Source organism: Protopterus annectens, chromosome 3.part0 (assembly GCF_019279795.1).
Source record: "Protopterus annectens isolate FY-2018-M chromosome 3.part0, PAN1.0, whole genome shotgun sequence".
Lineage (NCBI taxonomy): Eukaryota > Metazoa > Chordata > Ceratodontiformes > Protopteridae > Protopterus > Protopterus annectens.
In genome coordinates, this window is record NC_056731.1 from 1,918,866,468 (window position 1) to 1,918,883,514 (window position 17,047).

At 41.2% G+C, this 17,047-nt stretch overlaps 1 protein-coding gene across 1 annotated transcript in view; it reads right to left on the minus strand.

Annotated features, from left to right (window-relative positions):
• Nucleotides 1-17,047, minus strand: part of NBEAL2 (neurobeachin like 2) — a 3,059,867-nt gene that overhangs the window by 1,750,132 nt on the left and 1,292,688 nt on the right. Inside the window, exon 6 of the mRNA XM_044066003.1 lies at nt 8,801-8,883. Within this exon, the coding sequence (XP_043921938.1) occupies nt 8,801-8,883 (83 nt within the window). The remainder of the gene's footprint in view (nt 1-8,800; nt 8,884-17,047) is intronic.

A 17,047-nucleotide genomic window follows, 5' to 3' on the forward strand; every position in this document is an offset into this window, starting at 1 on the left:
GTAACACTCATTAAAGCATACACTGTAGTACAAAGTGTTTTTGTCAGTATTCCAAAGATTTCATCAGATCTGATGGCTTTATTAAAACATCGGACTTTTATAATGCTGGCTGTTCCTTTCCTGGGTATTTTAGGGTGCCTATAAGTACTAAAGGCTTTTGTATATTGGCCTGACATTGGGCTATCTATCCTTGGCAGGATATCCCTTAAGTTATGAATACTGCAACACTGATATGGAAGGACATCAGTTGCTGAAGAACTTCCCATAACAGTAGATATCTTACTGATTACTGTTCCAGTATTCCAAACTGCAGGTTTATCTGGCCAAACAACCCTGGCATCCAGCCACCAAAATCAAAATCTTCCACAAAGTCATACGTCCAACATATGACCTAAGCTTGTGGAAATAAGGGTGCATAAGTGGACATACAAGCATGAACACCTCAGACTATCTCAAAGTCAGGAGACCTAGAAATACCACAGGATACAGGGGAGAAGGCAGGGTACGGCTCCCTCTCTGTCCATGAGGAGCAGATGACAAAATGTAGTCAAAGAAGGTGAAGAGAAGGGTGGGAAGTAACACTGCAAGAGTGATCAGCAGGACATCTACTGCTATGGTAAATTATTACACAACTGTATTACACCCTTCCTTAGATCACTGTTACAATATTCAAAACTGTTGGGTGATTCCCAAAGCTCAGTGAGTGGTAAGGGAGGATGAAAATGGTATGGAGGAGCTTTAAATTAAACCAGACAGAATGGATCAGGCATAGGAGACTCTAGATCTAGAGAAAGCAACTACCCTACAGTATTTGGTAAAAGTACGTACAGAAGACCAAGTTGCTGACTTCATGATAGCTCTGGAATCAATACCTTTGTAACATGCCCATTGATTACCTTGGGCATAAATGAAGGATTGGCCAACAGACAAAGCCTTTCCTTATGAAAGATAAGGAAAGGAGGGGATGCCATTAAGGCTTAGAGCTCCGAAACTCTTCTAGCTAAAGTAAAGGCTACTAGAAAGATGGTTTTCCAAGTACAAAATTTAGGAGAAGAGAAGCTGCTGGTTCAAAGGGAGGTAGATTGAGCTTTTGTATGACAAAGTTAAGGTCATAAGGAGGAGGACTATTTTTTCTAGGTAATTGTGGGGGATCTGCAAGCAAGTATGCCTTGATCAAGGAGTACAAAAAACCACCGGAAAAAAGTCCAATAGTAAAACACCATAAAGAACGGCTACAGACAATTAATCCAAAGTTTTATTTATCTCTAGCGCCTCAGCCAAATCGCCTTCACTGGTGTACAAAAAGACATTCCTACTAACACATTAAATAAACATAACAATAAACAATCAACACTGATTATTCAATTACATGCTTCTAGTCACATTCCATATTTAACACCCCTTAGGGACTAGAGTATTATATTTTAAAATATACACTGTTTCCTTATGTAATAATTTGTCTTTTAAACTAATTCCCTCCCCCATATATGAAATTATTTGCTCTAAAACACAACCTTTTAACAGAGAAACATCACTATTATGTAAATCCCTAAAATGGAGAGCCAGAGGGCTTTCAAGACATACATTCTGTATGTCCTTAACACACAGGCTTCCAAAGTGTGCGCCGCCCTGGGGAGCCACGGCTTCCTCACAGGGGCATCGTGAACTATAGTTACTAAGCTTATTAGTTTCCGGTTTATTTTGTGGCTGCTTAGGCAATTAGCTGTGTTAAACTAAAGGATTTCCGGACAACCATTGCAAAAAGAGAGGGAGTTACTAAATCAAAGCTCCTAGGTCTATGACTACATTTTCAAGTACCAATAGACTCATTGTTCATGGAGTTAATTGACAAGTTACTTTCAGAACACAGACAACTTTATTTTCATAATTTCTTCTGGAGGCAAATTCCAGGGTCTATATTACAAGACCGAAGATGCATTCTTTCAAATGCATCTTGGTTGAACATAAAAGGTTGAAAACGCAAAAAAATCAAAGCGGCTGTTAAGCAAATTCTTTCCCCGGGAAAGAATTTGTTGGCCGCTTCGGTACTTTGCCATTTTTAGCACTGTAGTGCGGTCTTGGAGTTGGTATATGTAAGTGTGGGGGAGGGGGCGAAGCCCCCCACTTAATGTAATGTTTGAAATTGTTTTCTATTTTTTTTTTTGTTGGAACGATTTTTTTCCATGGGAAAAAAATCGCTGTTCTGACATTTCGACATTGTAAGATTTCACTTACATAGGGTCGATTAATCACTGTTCGCTTTGTTAAGTGTTCAGTGATCTAATATAGAGCCCAAATTCCATGGGGTGGAAGCAATTTGATACATGCATTTTCCCAAAGAGCAAGTGTGAAGAAAGGGCTAATGACTAATAAAAAAAATGTTTTTTTTAATTATGGAGTATGAATAACAGGATTCATGCAGTAATTCAAAAGGAAGCTTGCTTTCAGATTAAAGGGGAGTCTCTTAGCTTTTTGGATGGATATGTAATGATATTTGTCTTTTATGGCAGATGGACAACTACAAGTACTTTGTTTTTAGTCCTCTACAATGTGGAAATATTGAGAAAAATTAAATGCAAACATCCAAAACAGTAAGAAGCATACCTCTCAACTGTACCGAATTACTCGGTTTCTACCGAGTTTTGGGTCCAAATAATGGGGTGTCACGATTCCCGAGTGGCACCCCTTCATTTCCTACTTTTTTCCCACCCTTTTTTATTTTTAATTTTCTTTTCCGTGTTTGAGCTGACATCATCACGTGTGCAATTCCATCAGGGCTTCCAGCTTGTCAGAATTGAGCTCAAGGGCTCAGTTTCTGGCAATCGATGTGAGCGGGAAAATGGATCTTCTACTTTCAAATGCAAGCAGTTCTATCGCTCCGTTGCTTTCAAATGCGAGCGGTTCTTTCCAACAACGGTCGGTCAGTGCACACACATTTGGATCTATTCGGATTCCTTATAATGTGAGTGGGTGGATTTATCATTAGCGGCCAGCCAGGGTGAATGAACAGATTTCTGGTGAAGTGGTTATTTATTGTTGTTCAGGTGAACAAAGTGAAGTAGTGATTTATTCTTGTTCAGATGAATGAAATGCGTCTTCTAGCACTGCTCTTCAGTAAATGTTTTACCATGTCTACATCTGAAAAAACTGATAATCAGTGAAAAAAGAAAATATGCAAGTAGTTATGACTGTTACATATCTACCAAATTGTAGATGGCAGTTATTTGATTAGCAAAGCATCATAATCCAGGGGATGTGCTGTGTTTTAGAAATAATTAGTAATGGCACTGCAACTTGCAAATGGACACAGTCTCTTTAATCATAAGGCTTATATATTACTTTGGATACAGTTAGTTTGCAATTAAGATGGTATTAATTATAATAAAGTTTGGGTATATTCTTTGGTTGTCTCTACATTAAATGGTTTGCTGAAAAACTTACTTTTGCTTCATTTAACTGAATCCTTATCAGTCATTATATTATATTAAGTATTGCTTGATATTTTACCAATGAAATCAGGACACATTCGCTCTGAACTCACACCATTTAGAAATGCTCCCTTTTATTTTATAATGGGAGATTATCAGCTAATTCAGCAATGGCATGCACTGAGCAACATAATGAATCTTTCTTTGTGACAAAAGTCCTGAAGTGCCTTTTATTGGTGCTAAGACTTGACTGCAGAAAATGGAAGCATAACTACGTGTGTGTACAGGTCAGGGACGAAACAGTCTAAATGTAAATGAAAGCATTCAAGTAAGACACATTTAGTGATGAAGGAAACAGAGATGCATATATACTTCATTAAATCTGAATTACGCATAGCTGAAAGAGTAGATTTCTTAGTGGTTATTAACTCTAAACAAATAGAAATGAAAGTGAGCGTACAGTAGATGTTTCCATTTCATTAGCCTTTAAGGGCACACAAAAATCAAACATCACAAGGAATTGAAAGAATTTCTGGTGAAGTAGTGTGTGTGTGTGTGTGTGTGTGTGTGTGTGTGTGTGTGTGTGTGTGTGTGTGTGTGTGTGTGTGTGTGTGTGTAAATGCCCCGATGTAATATACCTGGTGACTAGAAGAAGGCTCTAACCCTGTACCTTAGGGTAAAGGATAAAAAAGAGCCTAAAGTCCCTAGTCACCACCACTTGTAAACTTATGCCTCATTTTTTTATCTGTTCCTCATAAAATCTGTGGTTTTCAGGATTTGTGGCAAATCACTGAAGGACTGAATTCACTAAGTAATGGCAGGCATCTGAATTTCAGACTTCATATACTTCAGAAAATAAATGGCAACACAAAACCTTTTATTCTAGCATTTTTCTTAGTTTATAACATCAGTATTAGAAATTTGTCTCTATTTTGGGGGCTGTATTCCCCCATTATTGGCTTTGTCCAGGTTTTTTTTTTTTTGCTAACAGGCTGAAAGTAGCTATGGTGAGAAGTAAGAACTGAATTCTGTATTCCCCCATTATTGGCTTTGTCCAGGGTTTTGTGCTAAGAGGTAGACAGCTATGGTGAGAAGTGAGAACTGAATTCTGTAAATGACAGCCATTTAAGATTCAGCCTTCCTAAAGTTCCTATCTTTCAGGAAACTGCTGATTTGGTACAGTGGTATGTTGCTCTGAATGTTGTGCACAGGGTCCTGGGTTCAAGTCTTGGCAGTGAAATGTATGGTGATAACACATTTTATTCTAGCAACTTTCCAAAATTATACAAGCAATGTTTAAAATGTGTCCTTGGTTTTTGGGCTTGTGTCCCCACCCCCAATAAAATTTGGCTTTTTCCAGATTTTTTGCGCTGCAAAGTTGAGAGATACAGTTGCGTGTTGAGGGGATTTTACAAGGAGCGGAGAGCTTCAGGGGAAGAGAAGTTTAGTGTTGCTTATGCTGAGTCTGCTTGCATTGTTAATAGCATAACAAGTTAAATACTTGCTTTTGATGCAGAAGACTGTGGGTTCTATTCCCACAGTATGTAGATGCATTGCTGACCCCAAGATAGGTGATAAGAATAAACAAAGTTAATTAATGACTCTTAAAAGCAAAAGAATAAAAATGCCAAAATGAAAAATACAACAAAAAAAACAACTTTTGAAATCATTACGGACATTTTCTACTCTGTGTGAATACAGGGTTTTCACCACGCAAGTCAAGATTATTAACTACCTAGAAACAAATATTCTATTTCCTATTTAGCTATTTCGCAAAGTATACTTGTTAGAATTTGACGGGGGGGGGGTGCCTTGTGAAAACATGGATTCAACAAGGGAGCTGAGAAACGAAAAAGTTTGGGAACCACTGCCCTAACATGTTCCTGAAATCTAACTCTGAAAGGCCGCTGGCTTTCTCCAATATAAGATAATTTACAGGGACATTGTAGAGCATAAATTATTCCTTGGGTTTGTCGCAATCAAATTTTTGTACAGATTTTTTTCCTTTTTCCTTATGAAAGTTAAGGAAAAGAGGGCATGCCATTAAGGTTTGGAGCTCAGAAACTCTTCTAGCTAAAGTAAAGGGTACAAGAAAGATGGTTTCCCAAATACAAAATTTGGGAGAAGAGAAGCTGCTGGTTGAAAGGGAGGTAGAGTGAGTTTTTGTATGACAAAGTTAAGGCCATAAGGAGGAGGAATAGTTTTTCTAGGTGGTAGTAGTGGGGGATCTACAAGCAAGCACGCCTTGATCAAGGAGTAGTCTGGATGAGCTTTTAGTAGCTCACAGAAGTAAGAGAAGACAGTAGGAACTCCAGTTTGTATATGGTCCTGTTTTCTAGCACAACACCAGGCAGAAAATGTTTTCCATTTGGACAGACAAGACTTTCTAGTGGTAGGTTTCCTTGCCTCCTGAAGAACCTGTAGCACATCCTCAGAAAACTGATGCCTTAAAGGGATCAGAATCCTATCATTTATACTGTCAGTTTGAGAGATGATAGATTGGGATGAATTAGACAGCCCTTGTGTTGCATGAGCAAGTCCATTTTGTGTGGCAACGTGTGGTGATGATGCCTAGCTAGGTGATGGAGAAAGGGAAACCACCGCTCCTGGACAAAAAGGGAGTCATCAGTAAGTTTTTTGGTTTATCCCTCTGGATCTTTAGCAAGAACTTCGGGAGTAGAAGCAGAGGGGGGAGGCATAAAGAAACCTCCCTTCCCAAGGAAACCACGGCATCCATCCTCCATGCCTGAGGGAAAGGAGTCCTGGAACAAAACAACTGCAGTTGCCTGCTGTGAATGGAGGCAAACACATGCATCTGAGGGGACTATCCCAATTGTGGGCCATGTCTAGGAAGACCTCTCATCCAGCATCCATTCGAGGGGTCTTCCCTTCAGCTGCTTAAAAAGTTCATGGCATTCTCCTGAGAGGGAATATAAACTGCTTGGAGAGATAAGTTTGCTTTTATGTCCTGTTCCCACACCAGAAGATCCAATCTGCATAGCTGATAAGACTAACCCCACGTCTGTTTATGTACCACATGACTGTAGTGTTGTCTGTGGAGATTCTGAGAAGACCTGAAGACCAAGTGTGAGGAAAAAATCTGCAGGGCCTGAATCAGTGCCTGCATTTCCTTCAACTTGATGTGCTCTGATTTCTTCTTTGGTGGCCATTGCCCCTGGATCCTCAGGAAGCCTATCCATGTTTCCTAAGTTACACCTTGAAGCATCTGTGCACAGGTCTTAGTGAGCTATCTGCAGCTTGAAAGGAAGGCCTGGGTTGAAGTCTACCTGTGCTATCTACCAATGACATTTTTTCTTTAGACAGGAAAGAAATAAGTGCCCAGAGGATGGCAATGCTGAACCCATACAGATTTTAGGTACCACTGGAAGTTTTTCAACTGAAGTCTTGCAAAGGGCACCATGGGTATGGATACTGACATGAATCCCAGGGCCCTGAAAACTTCCCTCGCAGGGGAGAACTGAAGGGGGCATGAGAGAATGAAAGTAGTTGGAGAAGGCCTGCACCTTCGGTTATGGTAGGAAGACCTGTATGAGGTGCATGTCGAGCCTGCTACTCAGGATAAAAACATGTCTTGGGAAGAATTCATTGTAGATTAAGTTCACTGTGAACCCCAGATTCTGTAGGAAGGAGATAGGGAAGTCTAATATTGTAAAATAATCTGCTGAGAGGGTGTCAGTATTAACAGGTCACCCAGATGTCGAAACCTATGAATTCACTGAGTTCTACAAAAAGCCATGGCTCCTGCCAGGCACTTTGTAAAAATCCTGGAGGTTGTAGACAACCCAAAGGGTGATGCAGAGAAATGAAAGTGTAATGAACAAGTTGAAAATCTTAGAAATTTCTTGAAAGAAGGTTGAATTACGATGTGGATATAGGCATCCTTAGGGCCAAAGACACCAGGCAGGCCTAAGGAAGAATGAAAGGTAAGAGTCTGTAGTGACTACATATTGAATGAGGAGAGATTTAGAAAGTACTGAGATGGAACAAATCCAGTACAGGTCTCAATTCTTCTTCTTTTCAGGGTAAGAGAAAAAGTTTGGAATAAAACCATTTCCTACAGTGTTGTGGAACAGACTCTATTGTACCTTGTTCATGCAGGGCTTGTAGAACAGAAGGCAAGAGGTTTACCTGATTGCTAAGGTGTGGTGGGATGCCTCTGAATTGTGGAATCTCATTCCAAGTCATCCTATAACCATACTGGACAATGGAAAGGACCGATTTGACTGAAGTTATGGGCTGCCATGTCAAAAGAGATGAGGTCAGTATTTTTAAGGTGGGATGGACCAAGGGGGTGCAGGAGGAGGCAGAAAATAGGCTGCTTTGTCTGGAGAGAGAGGCCCTCCAAACATGGAATCCCTGTCTGGTTTGTCGTGAAATCTCTTTCGAGGTATTTTCATACCCTTTTGTGGGAGCTTAAAGTCCATATAAGAGAAGTAGTAGGCTTAGTTAGGTAGTTCCTCTTGATACTCGGGGACTGAATTGAGGAAAATTTGTCTGCAATCCTTCATAATTTTAGCTTGTACTTGTAAGCCTTCAAACAAGTTGGCCACTTCTGGGTCAAACAACTCCCTATTCAGGGGGGAATCCAGAAGCTTAGCTTTAATGTCCTCAGGCAAGGGCTATGAATGAAACCATGGGTACTTTCAAAATACAGATCCAGTAGCAGCTGCTCTGGAAGAAGCTTCCACTGCATCATAACCACTTAATGCTACACCTAGCTACCTTGAAAGCCTGAGCCCCCGCAGACATAGCCTGCTGCTTAATGTCAGGTACTTCTAGAGAAGACAAAAGTTTTATGCAAATTAGCCAGAATAGATAGCAAATATTTTGTCATCCGAGTCTGGTAATTCACAGCTCTGAGAGCCACAGTAGAGGAAGTGTACACCTTTTTTTCCATATGTGTCTACTGTTCTGCTACCTTTGCATGAGAAAGGGCATTAGTAGCACGTAATAGTTCAGATGGCTTGTCTGTAGAAATAAAAAAAATAGGGGTATCACCCAATTTTTTTTTTATAAATGAACTTGAACTCTTTGGGACTTTGTAAAACATATCAGGTTTTTAAGTGCTGGAGGGTGAGAACCAGAAGCAGTGGAAATTGATGAAAAGGCATCCAGGAAAGCATCCAAAATGGGATGTACAGGTGAAAGTGTAATGGTGCCCGCTTTTAGTAAACTGCAATATCTTTTTTTTTTTGCACATCAGATACTCAGCTTCTAACTCTAATTTTTATATTAAACTGCTATAAACAAGTAAAATGAGAAAAAAATATCAATGAAACAAAGTTGCTTGAGTGATTAAAATATTTTTCAGAGCAACAAAATCCTCTGTGATATTCTGAAAGACAACTTACCTTGAAAGAAAGTGCAGAAGTCTTGTGGCAAAGCAGCTGGTGCAAACTTGTACTTATTTTTCTCTTGGGCACTTACAAGTTCCCTAAAAAAGATTGGTAATAAAGACAATAAAAGAATAATTAATGCATATTCATGTTCTAAGGGCTCACATAAATTTTCCACTTTGTCATTTATTGGTTCTATGATACAGTTGTGAATACCTCAAGTTTGAATCCCTCTTAAAATAAAAAAAAAATAATAATAATCTGGAATGAAACTTTGGTTTTCAATGGGGGAAAAGTTTTTATAACCCTAAGCATGGAGTTTTACACTCTTGCAACTGATCCAGAAAGTACAGTTGCGTTACCAACTTACTATACTCATAGACACTGAAGTGTGATCACAAATGCTGCTGCAGGATGAGGTCCAACATCTACCCACTCTTTCAAAATTGGCATCTTTACCGTAGACACCCTGACATATCTAGCATAAAGGTGACATTCACCTGCACCATTGCCTGTTCAGTCCTCCCCTCTAAGAGTAAAACAGGAAGGCTATATTGCCTTATTAGTCAATGTCTTGTGTTATCAAAATCACAAAGCCCTGGCTATGGCCCAAGAAAACTACAAGGAAAGTACAGTTGTGTACCTACCATAAATGTAGATGTTCGAGTGTATTCACTGTTGCAGTCATTACACTTTGGTTATCCTGCTGGCAGGCTACCTGCAGTCGGCCTGAATTCCAAAGTCCTGGTCCGGCGTCGGTTGTTGTCGCCTCTTCCCTGACGTCAGTGCGCCAGGGGTATAAAAGATGCAGCCGACGCCATTTTCTTCAGTTTTTCTTGCCCCAGATATCAGGTGCCCCCAAAAGGTTAGGCTAAATAAATTTGCAAATAAAAAACTCATGCACTAACATAAACATTACCTTCTTCTACAAGCAAATACACCACATAGGTTGTATAGAACAGAGAAGTATAGATAAGTCCCAGCAATGATAGGGGGATGGTGGGAGGGTAACCTGGACTGCAACAGTGAATACACTCAAACATCTACATTTATGGTAGGTACACAACTGTACTATGTTCATCGTGTTTCACTGTTGCAGTCATTACACTTGGGTTGAATCCCAAAGCTGAGGTTGGGCGGCTGGGTCTAAATAGGATTAGGAGTGGCTATGAGGCCCTGCAAAACTGCAGTGGCAAAGCCTGCTCTGGATTTAGAGTAAAGAGGTAAGTGATGGTGCTTGGTAAAAGTGTGCACTGAACTCCAATTTGCAGCCTCCAAAATTTCCTTGGTTGGTACTCCTCTGAGAAAGGCTGCTGATGTGGCTGCTGCCCTCGTGGAATGAGGCCTAATATTCTTAGGCACTGATTTGCCATGTTGTGCATAGTAGAAACGAATGCAGTGTCCTATACAGTTTGAAATAGTTTGCTTTGAAATAGCATTTACTTGTGATCCTGCAGCGTATGCCACAAAAAGTTGCTCAGTTTTTCTGAAAGCTTTTGTTTTGTCCAAATAGAAGCGTTGCTGTCTGTGTACGTCCAAAGAGTGCAGAAGTCTCTCACCTTTATTCTGGGGATTTGGATAAAAGGTTGGCAAATGAATGTTTTGGTTAAGAGCCACGCTGGATACTACCTTTGGCATAAATGTTGGGTTTGTCGTGAGAGAAACCCTGTCTGGATGAAAAATGATAAAAGGTTCCACTGCCATTAATCCCTGTAACTCTGAGACTCTGCTAGCTGAAGTTATTGCTAGGAGCACAGCAGTTTTCCATGATAAGAATTTTATCGCAGCTGTATTGGCTGGCTCAAAAGGAGGCAGTGTGAGCTTTTCCAAGACAAAGTTGAGGTCCCATGTTGGAATAGGTGCTCTTCTTGGGGGTCTTATGTTTTCTGCCCATCTGAGGTACTGTCTTAGTAGTGGATGAGAGAAAATAGGAGGTTCCGTATTGTAATGAGCTGAAATGGCAGAAGCATGGATCTTTATTGATGAGAAGGTTAGGCCTTTGTCCAGCATCTCAGGTATTGCAAAATCTGAGGAATATTAGGAACAAGCAGCTCAAAGTCCTTGTGCCTGGTTCCAAGCACAGAATCTCTTCCATTTTTCTGCATAAGATTTCCTGGTGCTGGGCCTCCTGGCTTCCAAAATGACATCCATAACTGCTTTAGAGAGAGATGTGTTCTTACTGGCTATATTATTCGCCATGCAGCCAGAACTCATTCCCTCCAGTAGAGCTCTTTTGAGTGTGTACCTTTAAACCCTAGTGGGTGTGGCTTCAGCATTTAAAAACTGAAGTTATCACCTTACATTTTTAACAACTACCCATTGACAGAGGTCATATATCAATACAATTGTGTTTGCTATCATGTATGCTTCAAGATAAAATTTTCCAATACCTTGTATGTAACATGGTTTTGAAATTATTAATGCAAATATGAACAGGCAATATTTGACTCCTAGAGGAGCAGTAGGGTGTAACTGCAGCAACGTCTGGAGACGTCACTCGGCTGTGATGAGTTACGGTTCTGAGTTGGCTGTGCAGGATCTGATTGTTTTCTTGGGTCAGCAGATGAGGGATTTGAGGTAAAGTCCAGGCTGGCCCTTGAGACAAGGTCTTTAGGATTGTGTACCAGTGCTGGCTTGGCCAGTCTGGGGCAATCAGAATCATTTTTGGTTTATCTTGTCTGGAGTACCTTGGGCAGTACAGGCAATGGTGTATAGGCATAAACTGTTAGGCTTTTCCAGCTGAATGAGAGGGCATCCACTTTCCATGCTTGTGGATGGTAACTCCTTGTGCAGAATTTCTGTAGCTGGCAGTTCATGGGGGGATGCAAACAGATCTACGTCCGGGCTCCACCATTTCTGTGTTATCATCCTGAATATTTGTGGATTCAATTCCCATTCGTGGGGATCCATGATGTTTCTGCTTAAGTCATCTGCCAGTGTGTTTTTCTGGCAGGAATTGTGCTTGCAGATGAACTTGATAGTTTAGAGCTGTGTTCCACAAGGACATGGCTTGTCTGCAGAGGGGGTAGGAGTGAGTGCCCCCTTGCTTGTTTATGTACCACATAACTGTGGTGTTGTCTGTCTTTAGTAGTAGTTGTCCTGGATGCAGCAGGTCCTTGAAGGCTATAAGGGCATTTTGTATAGCTAGCATCTCTTTTTGATTGATGTGAAGATGCCTTTGTTCTGTGGGCCACTTGCCCTGAATACATTTGCCTGCCATGTGTGCTCCCCAGGCGTAATCCGATGCATCTGTTGTCAGTGTTTGCCTGGCTGTGGGTTGAGTAAAAGGCTGTCCCTTGTTGAGGTGACAAGCTTGAGCCCACCTTTGAAACTCCTGTTGAAGGCATGGAATTAGTGGTATAACTGTTTCCAAACTCTGACAGTGTTGAGACCATACATTCTTTAGGTACCATTGTAGTTTCCTCATATGCAGTCTGGCATATGGAATAAGTAGTATGCAAGATGCCATGTAACCCAAGGCCTGCAGAATTTTTCTTGCAGGGAGTTGGGTCTTTGTTGCCATCAATTGAAAGTACTGAGTCAGTTGTCGTTGCTTGTCTGACGTGAGATAAGCCATCTGGGCTGTTGTGTTCAAGCTGGCACCCAGGAATATTATCTCTTGTGAGGGCACTAGTTTTGATTGCTTTTCGTTTACTGTGTACCCTAGGCAACTTAACTTTTTTACAAACGCCAGATGCTTTAGAAGAATGTCCTTGCTCTCTGCTTGAATCAGGCAGTCGTCCAGGTACGGATAAATTTGAATAACTTTCTGTCTGCAAAATGCTATTACTGGTGACAGGCACTTTGCGAAGACCCTGGGCGCAGTAGATAAGCCAAAGGGCAGTGCAGAGAATTGATAGTGCATTGAACCAGCTATGCATCTGAGGTATCTTCTGCAGTTTTGTCTGATAGGGACATGCAGGTATGCCTCCTTGAGGTCCAAGGTCATGAGCCAAGCTTTCTTGCCCAGCATGGGAAGAAGCTGCTGTAGTGTCAACATTTTGAATTTCGGAACATCCAGGTAAGTGTTTAGAGAAGAAAGATCCAGAATGGGCCTCCAGGCTTTGTCCTTTCTGGGAACCAGAAAGAGTCTTGAGTAAAATCCTTGTCCTTGCTCCTGTGGTGGTACCTTTTGAATAGCTCTCATATCCATGAGTGCTGTAATTTGTTTTTGAGCCTCTACCCATTGATTTGGTGGCAGACTTGGCATTCCTTTTAACCTTGGCAGAGTGTGAAAGTGGAACCTGTAACGTTGAGATACAATGTTGAGAACCCATTTGTCTTTGGTGATCATATGCCAATTGTGATGGAAAAGTGCCAGTTTTCCTCCTGAGGGGGCTGCCAAGAGAGAGTTGTTTGGCAGCTGTAGTGGGAAGTCATTGGGGCTGCTTTTTATATGGTTGGGGCCTATCTTCCCCTTCTTTCTGTCCTGATGCAACCCATTGTCGAGGCCTGTAAGGACCTTGTGGTTGACCTCTACCTCTTGGACGTCTGTATCTGTCCCTTTGAGGTCTGTCTGTAACTGGAAAGGACCAATTCTTAGTTGGCCAATTTTTGCTAAATCTAGGAGGCTGAACCTGTAAGAAATCCTTTACCATTTGCATAGATTTTGCCTTATCCTCCATTTTCTTTAATACCTCTTCTGCCTTAATTCCAAATAACACATCCTGCTGCAAAGGTGCATCCAATAATTTTGCTTTAACATGATCTGGTAACGTATGTTCTTTTAACAAAGCATGTCTTCTAATGACAGAGCCTGTAACTGCTGCTCTACAGGAGGCCTCTAAAGAATCAAAACCACATTGCAAAGTATGTTTTCCCACTTGTTCAGCTGCATGCAATAAATCCTGTATTTCTTTAAAATTAGGAGGATCTGAATCTGGAAACATTTTTTGTTTCAACTGAGACAGTAAAAATTGCTGATATTTTAGCATGTGAAACTGGCAATTTAAGGCTCTCATTGCTAAAGTTGCAGACATATATACTTTCTTTCCCCATCTGTCTAATGCTCTGGAATCTCTGTCAGAGGGAACTGGATTCTTGGCTGATGAGGCCTTAACCCCTTTGGGGTTTCAGGGTCAGCAACACGACTTTTATACAGAAATTTGTGAGAGTCAGGGAACTCTGTAGTATCTGTCAGGTTTAACTGGGGCTGGAGGTAAGGAATCAGGATTTAAGCTGGATTCAGTATACACATCATCCACAATATCTAACACTGGCGGAATAGCAAGGGGTCTGTGTTGAGGTAATAAAAGGAAGTCTTTCAGCCTTTCCTAGGATTCTGAGTAATCCTGGCCTTCCCAATGGAAATGCTCCCTCATGGTATGTAAGGTTTCCCCAAAGGAGTAGTCCTCAGGCGTAAAGGCAGATGGAATTGACTCCTCAGCATCAGAATCCTCATAAGGGGGTAAAGAATATCCTAGGTCTGAGGATGAATCTGAAAGATGGACACCTGGTCGGATGAATCGTAGTCTGCATCCTGTCTAGGCCGTTTATCAGGAGGGGAATGGGACCCCTTGATCAGAGTGATTAGGTCTTCGGCCATTTTGAGCATTTGTTTCTTAGGCATGGAGGCCTGTCCTGGAGAATTCTGTATTTGTTTCTTTGTTTTTAAAGGAGGCTTAGACTTAGCAGAGGGTTTAATGCTTAACTGAGTAGGTCTGAAAACACCCTCTGAAGCTGCGGGTAGCTCAGCTACTCCGAATCCCTCTGAAGGGTTAGTTTAGGTAGGCTGAATAACTTGTGTGTCCGAAGACCCAGCCATCTTCACGTAGGAGTCAGAGGTGGCCTGTGGTTCTACAGAAGCGGTTGTCAGGGGCTGGGAAGGCGCCTCGCTAAAAACCGGAGAACCGGCGACTGGCCTAGAAGAGGCTTCTTCGTCAGTTTTGGGCCTCGGATGCCTATCCTTGTCTTTGCGCTTTTTATGTATTCCGGTCATCGGAAGTTCCGACGGCATGGTATAATTGAATTTTCTACCAAAATAATGTCGTGCAAAATCAAACCGACGTTTAATGGTGCACTTGTTAAACCTAGCACAAAATCGACAATCAGTGACGTCGTGGTCTGGGCCTAGGCATGGGATACAATAAGAATGGAAATCCTTATGAGGTATTTGCTTCCCACAAGAAATACAGTTATTAACTTTTACTGACATTGGTCTGAGGCAAGAAAAAGTTTCCCCAACGGGGTACTTAGCTTTGTAGAAGACTTCGGTTCTGGATTCAGAATGAAAATCCCAGGAGACGGCCGACCGGCACTTGCGAACTGCTTTTGCTTCGGGCACCGCGCGGCAAGAAAGACTGAAGAAAATGGCGTCGGCTGCATCTTATATACCCCTGTCGCACTGACATCAGGGAGGAGGCGAAAGCAACCGACACCGGACCAAGACTTTGGAACTCAGGCCGACTGGGGAACTGCCTGACGGCAGGATAACCCAAGTGTAATGACTGCAGCAGTGTAACATGATGAACATCAGCATGTGCAGGGTTCAAACTATCCAAAGGTCTTGCCAATAACTGCCATCAGAGGTTGAGGCTAATCAAGCATCTCCATACATGTCCAGATTCAGCACATATCTAACCTAGGTAGCTGCCGAAGACCCAGTGTTGGCTTGGGGGGCTGGCCATTACAAAAACCTCCCGTTATACCATCCAAAGTATGGGAGATTTAAGGTCTTCTTCCAGCATCAGCACATACTTTTTTTAGTATGCATGTACTTTTTTTTAGCACACGTTTCCAAGCGTCAGCCAGCTCCAAAGCAAGCCTACATGCCAATACTTCTGAATCAAGCAGTACATGTGAATTGTTTAAAAGCAGCATAATCATTTTATCAGGCGAGTCATTTGCAGCACTCAAATTTCAGTGTCAACAAGCCAAGCCCAGTAGCACATCTGCATTTCACTCTCTGAACAGAGTTGAGATATGATTTGCAGGATCATTTTCAACAGTAGGATCATTTTAGCAAGACAGATTTGATTTTAGTGCGATTTTAACTGGACAGGTTTGAGTTCGCTGGGGTGAATGGAAATTTTGCAGGAGAGAGAGTGTTTGTGCGTGTATGTGCGTTTCCTCCCCTCCAAGATGATTACTGCCTCCAGTGCATTACAAAAGACAGATTAACCCTCATGATTACATCCCTGCCTGTCTCCAGAAAACAGGTATTCTTGTCTACTCTTTGTAAAATTTATGGTTTCTGATAAATAATTCTGGACTGCAGTTGTTAAATAATGAAAGGCATGAATTTCAGGCTTTTGTATCCTTCAGAAAATGGTTGCTAACGCAAAGCATTTTATTCTAACAAGTATATAAGAGAAATATTTAAAATCTATTCCTGATTTTTTGTGTCTTTGTCTCTTTTTTAACCTAGAAATTGAGGGGGAAGAGGGGGTTTGCAATTTGTCCTCTCAATTTCTGCATCCTTCACATAGACACTAATTACTGCTTATCTATATGCTGTTTGGCTATGAGTTCTAGCAGATCTTATAGTTAAATGGATTGCCAGATGCACGTTCCACAAATGTGAGTTTCAAGGGAAGAGTTTCTTTTCCTTTTACTGTTGCCCATGTTAAGTCTGTTTCATTGTGACTGCTTTAAGCAAATGGCCAACAGTGTTTTAGTTTTGTCCAGCAAATGGCTAAGTGTTTTTACTGTAAAATATGAAATTACCATTCTAAATTAAATCCAAATCTCTGTTATCACTGTAGAAGCCAAAAGAAAAGAGGAAACAGCATGCGCACCATTGGGTTTGAAGTATTTTTTATGGTAACTGCAGAAAGGCAACCAAAAAGTGGGATCCTGGTGGTGGGGGGGCAATATATTACCCTGCCTAGTGCAGGGCACAGTTTGAACATAATCCGGCTGTCTCCACAGGTCTGACGACTTTGGCTCTTGGGCTAATACTGGAGTTATAGGGCTTTGAGGTATTCTAGTTTCCAATGCATCTCCTTTTGTTTTTTGGGAGTGAGGTATCCTCCATACCAGTCTGACAACTGGACAACTTCTGTAGAGCAAGTGATAGGCCTTTTTTCTTAGGTAGGCCAGTATGGGCTTCAATCTCACTCAATGTTTTCAGCTTAAAGCTATGAAAAACTTCACAGTTTGAAATAAAACAATGATGCTGATAAGATGAGGTATACCAGAATAATACAAGTAAAACTATATTTTATTCAGATTGGGTGCTTTCATCTACATGTAAATTAAATCAAACAGACTTCTTTAGAATATGTTAAAAGCAACACTAAGTGCTCTACTTAAAGCAATTCA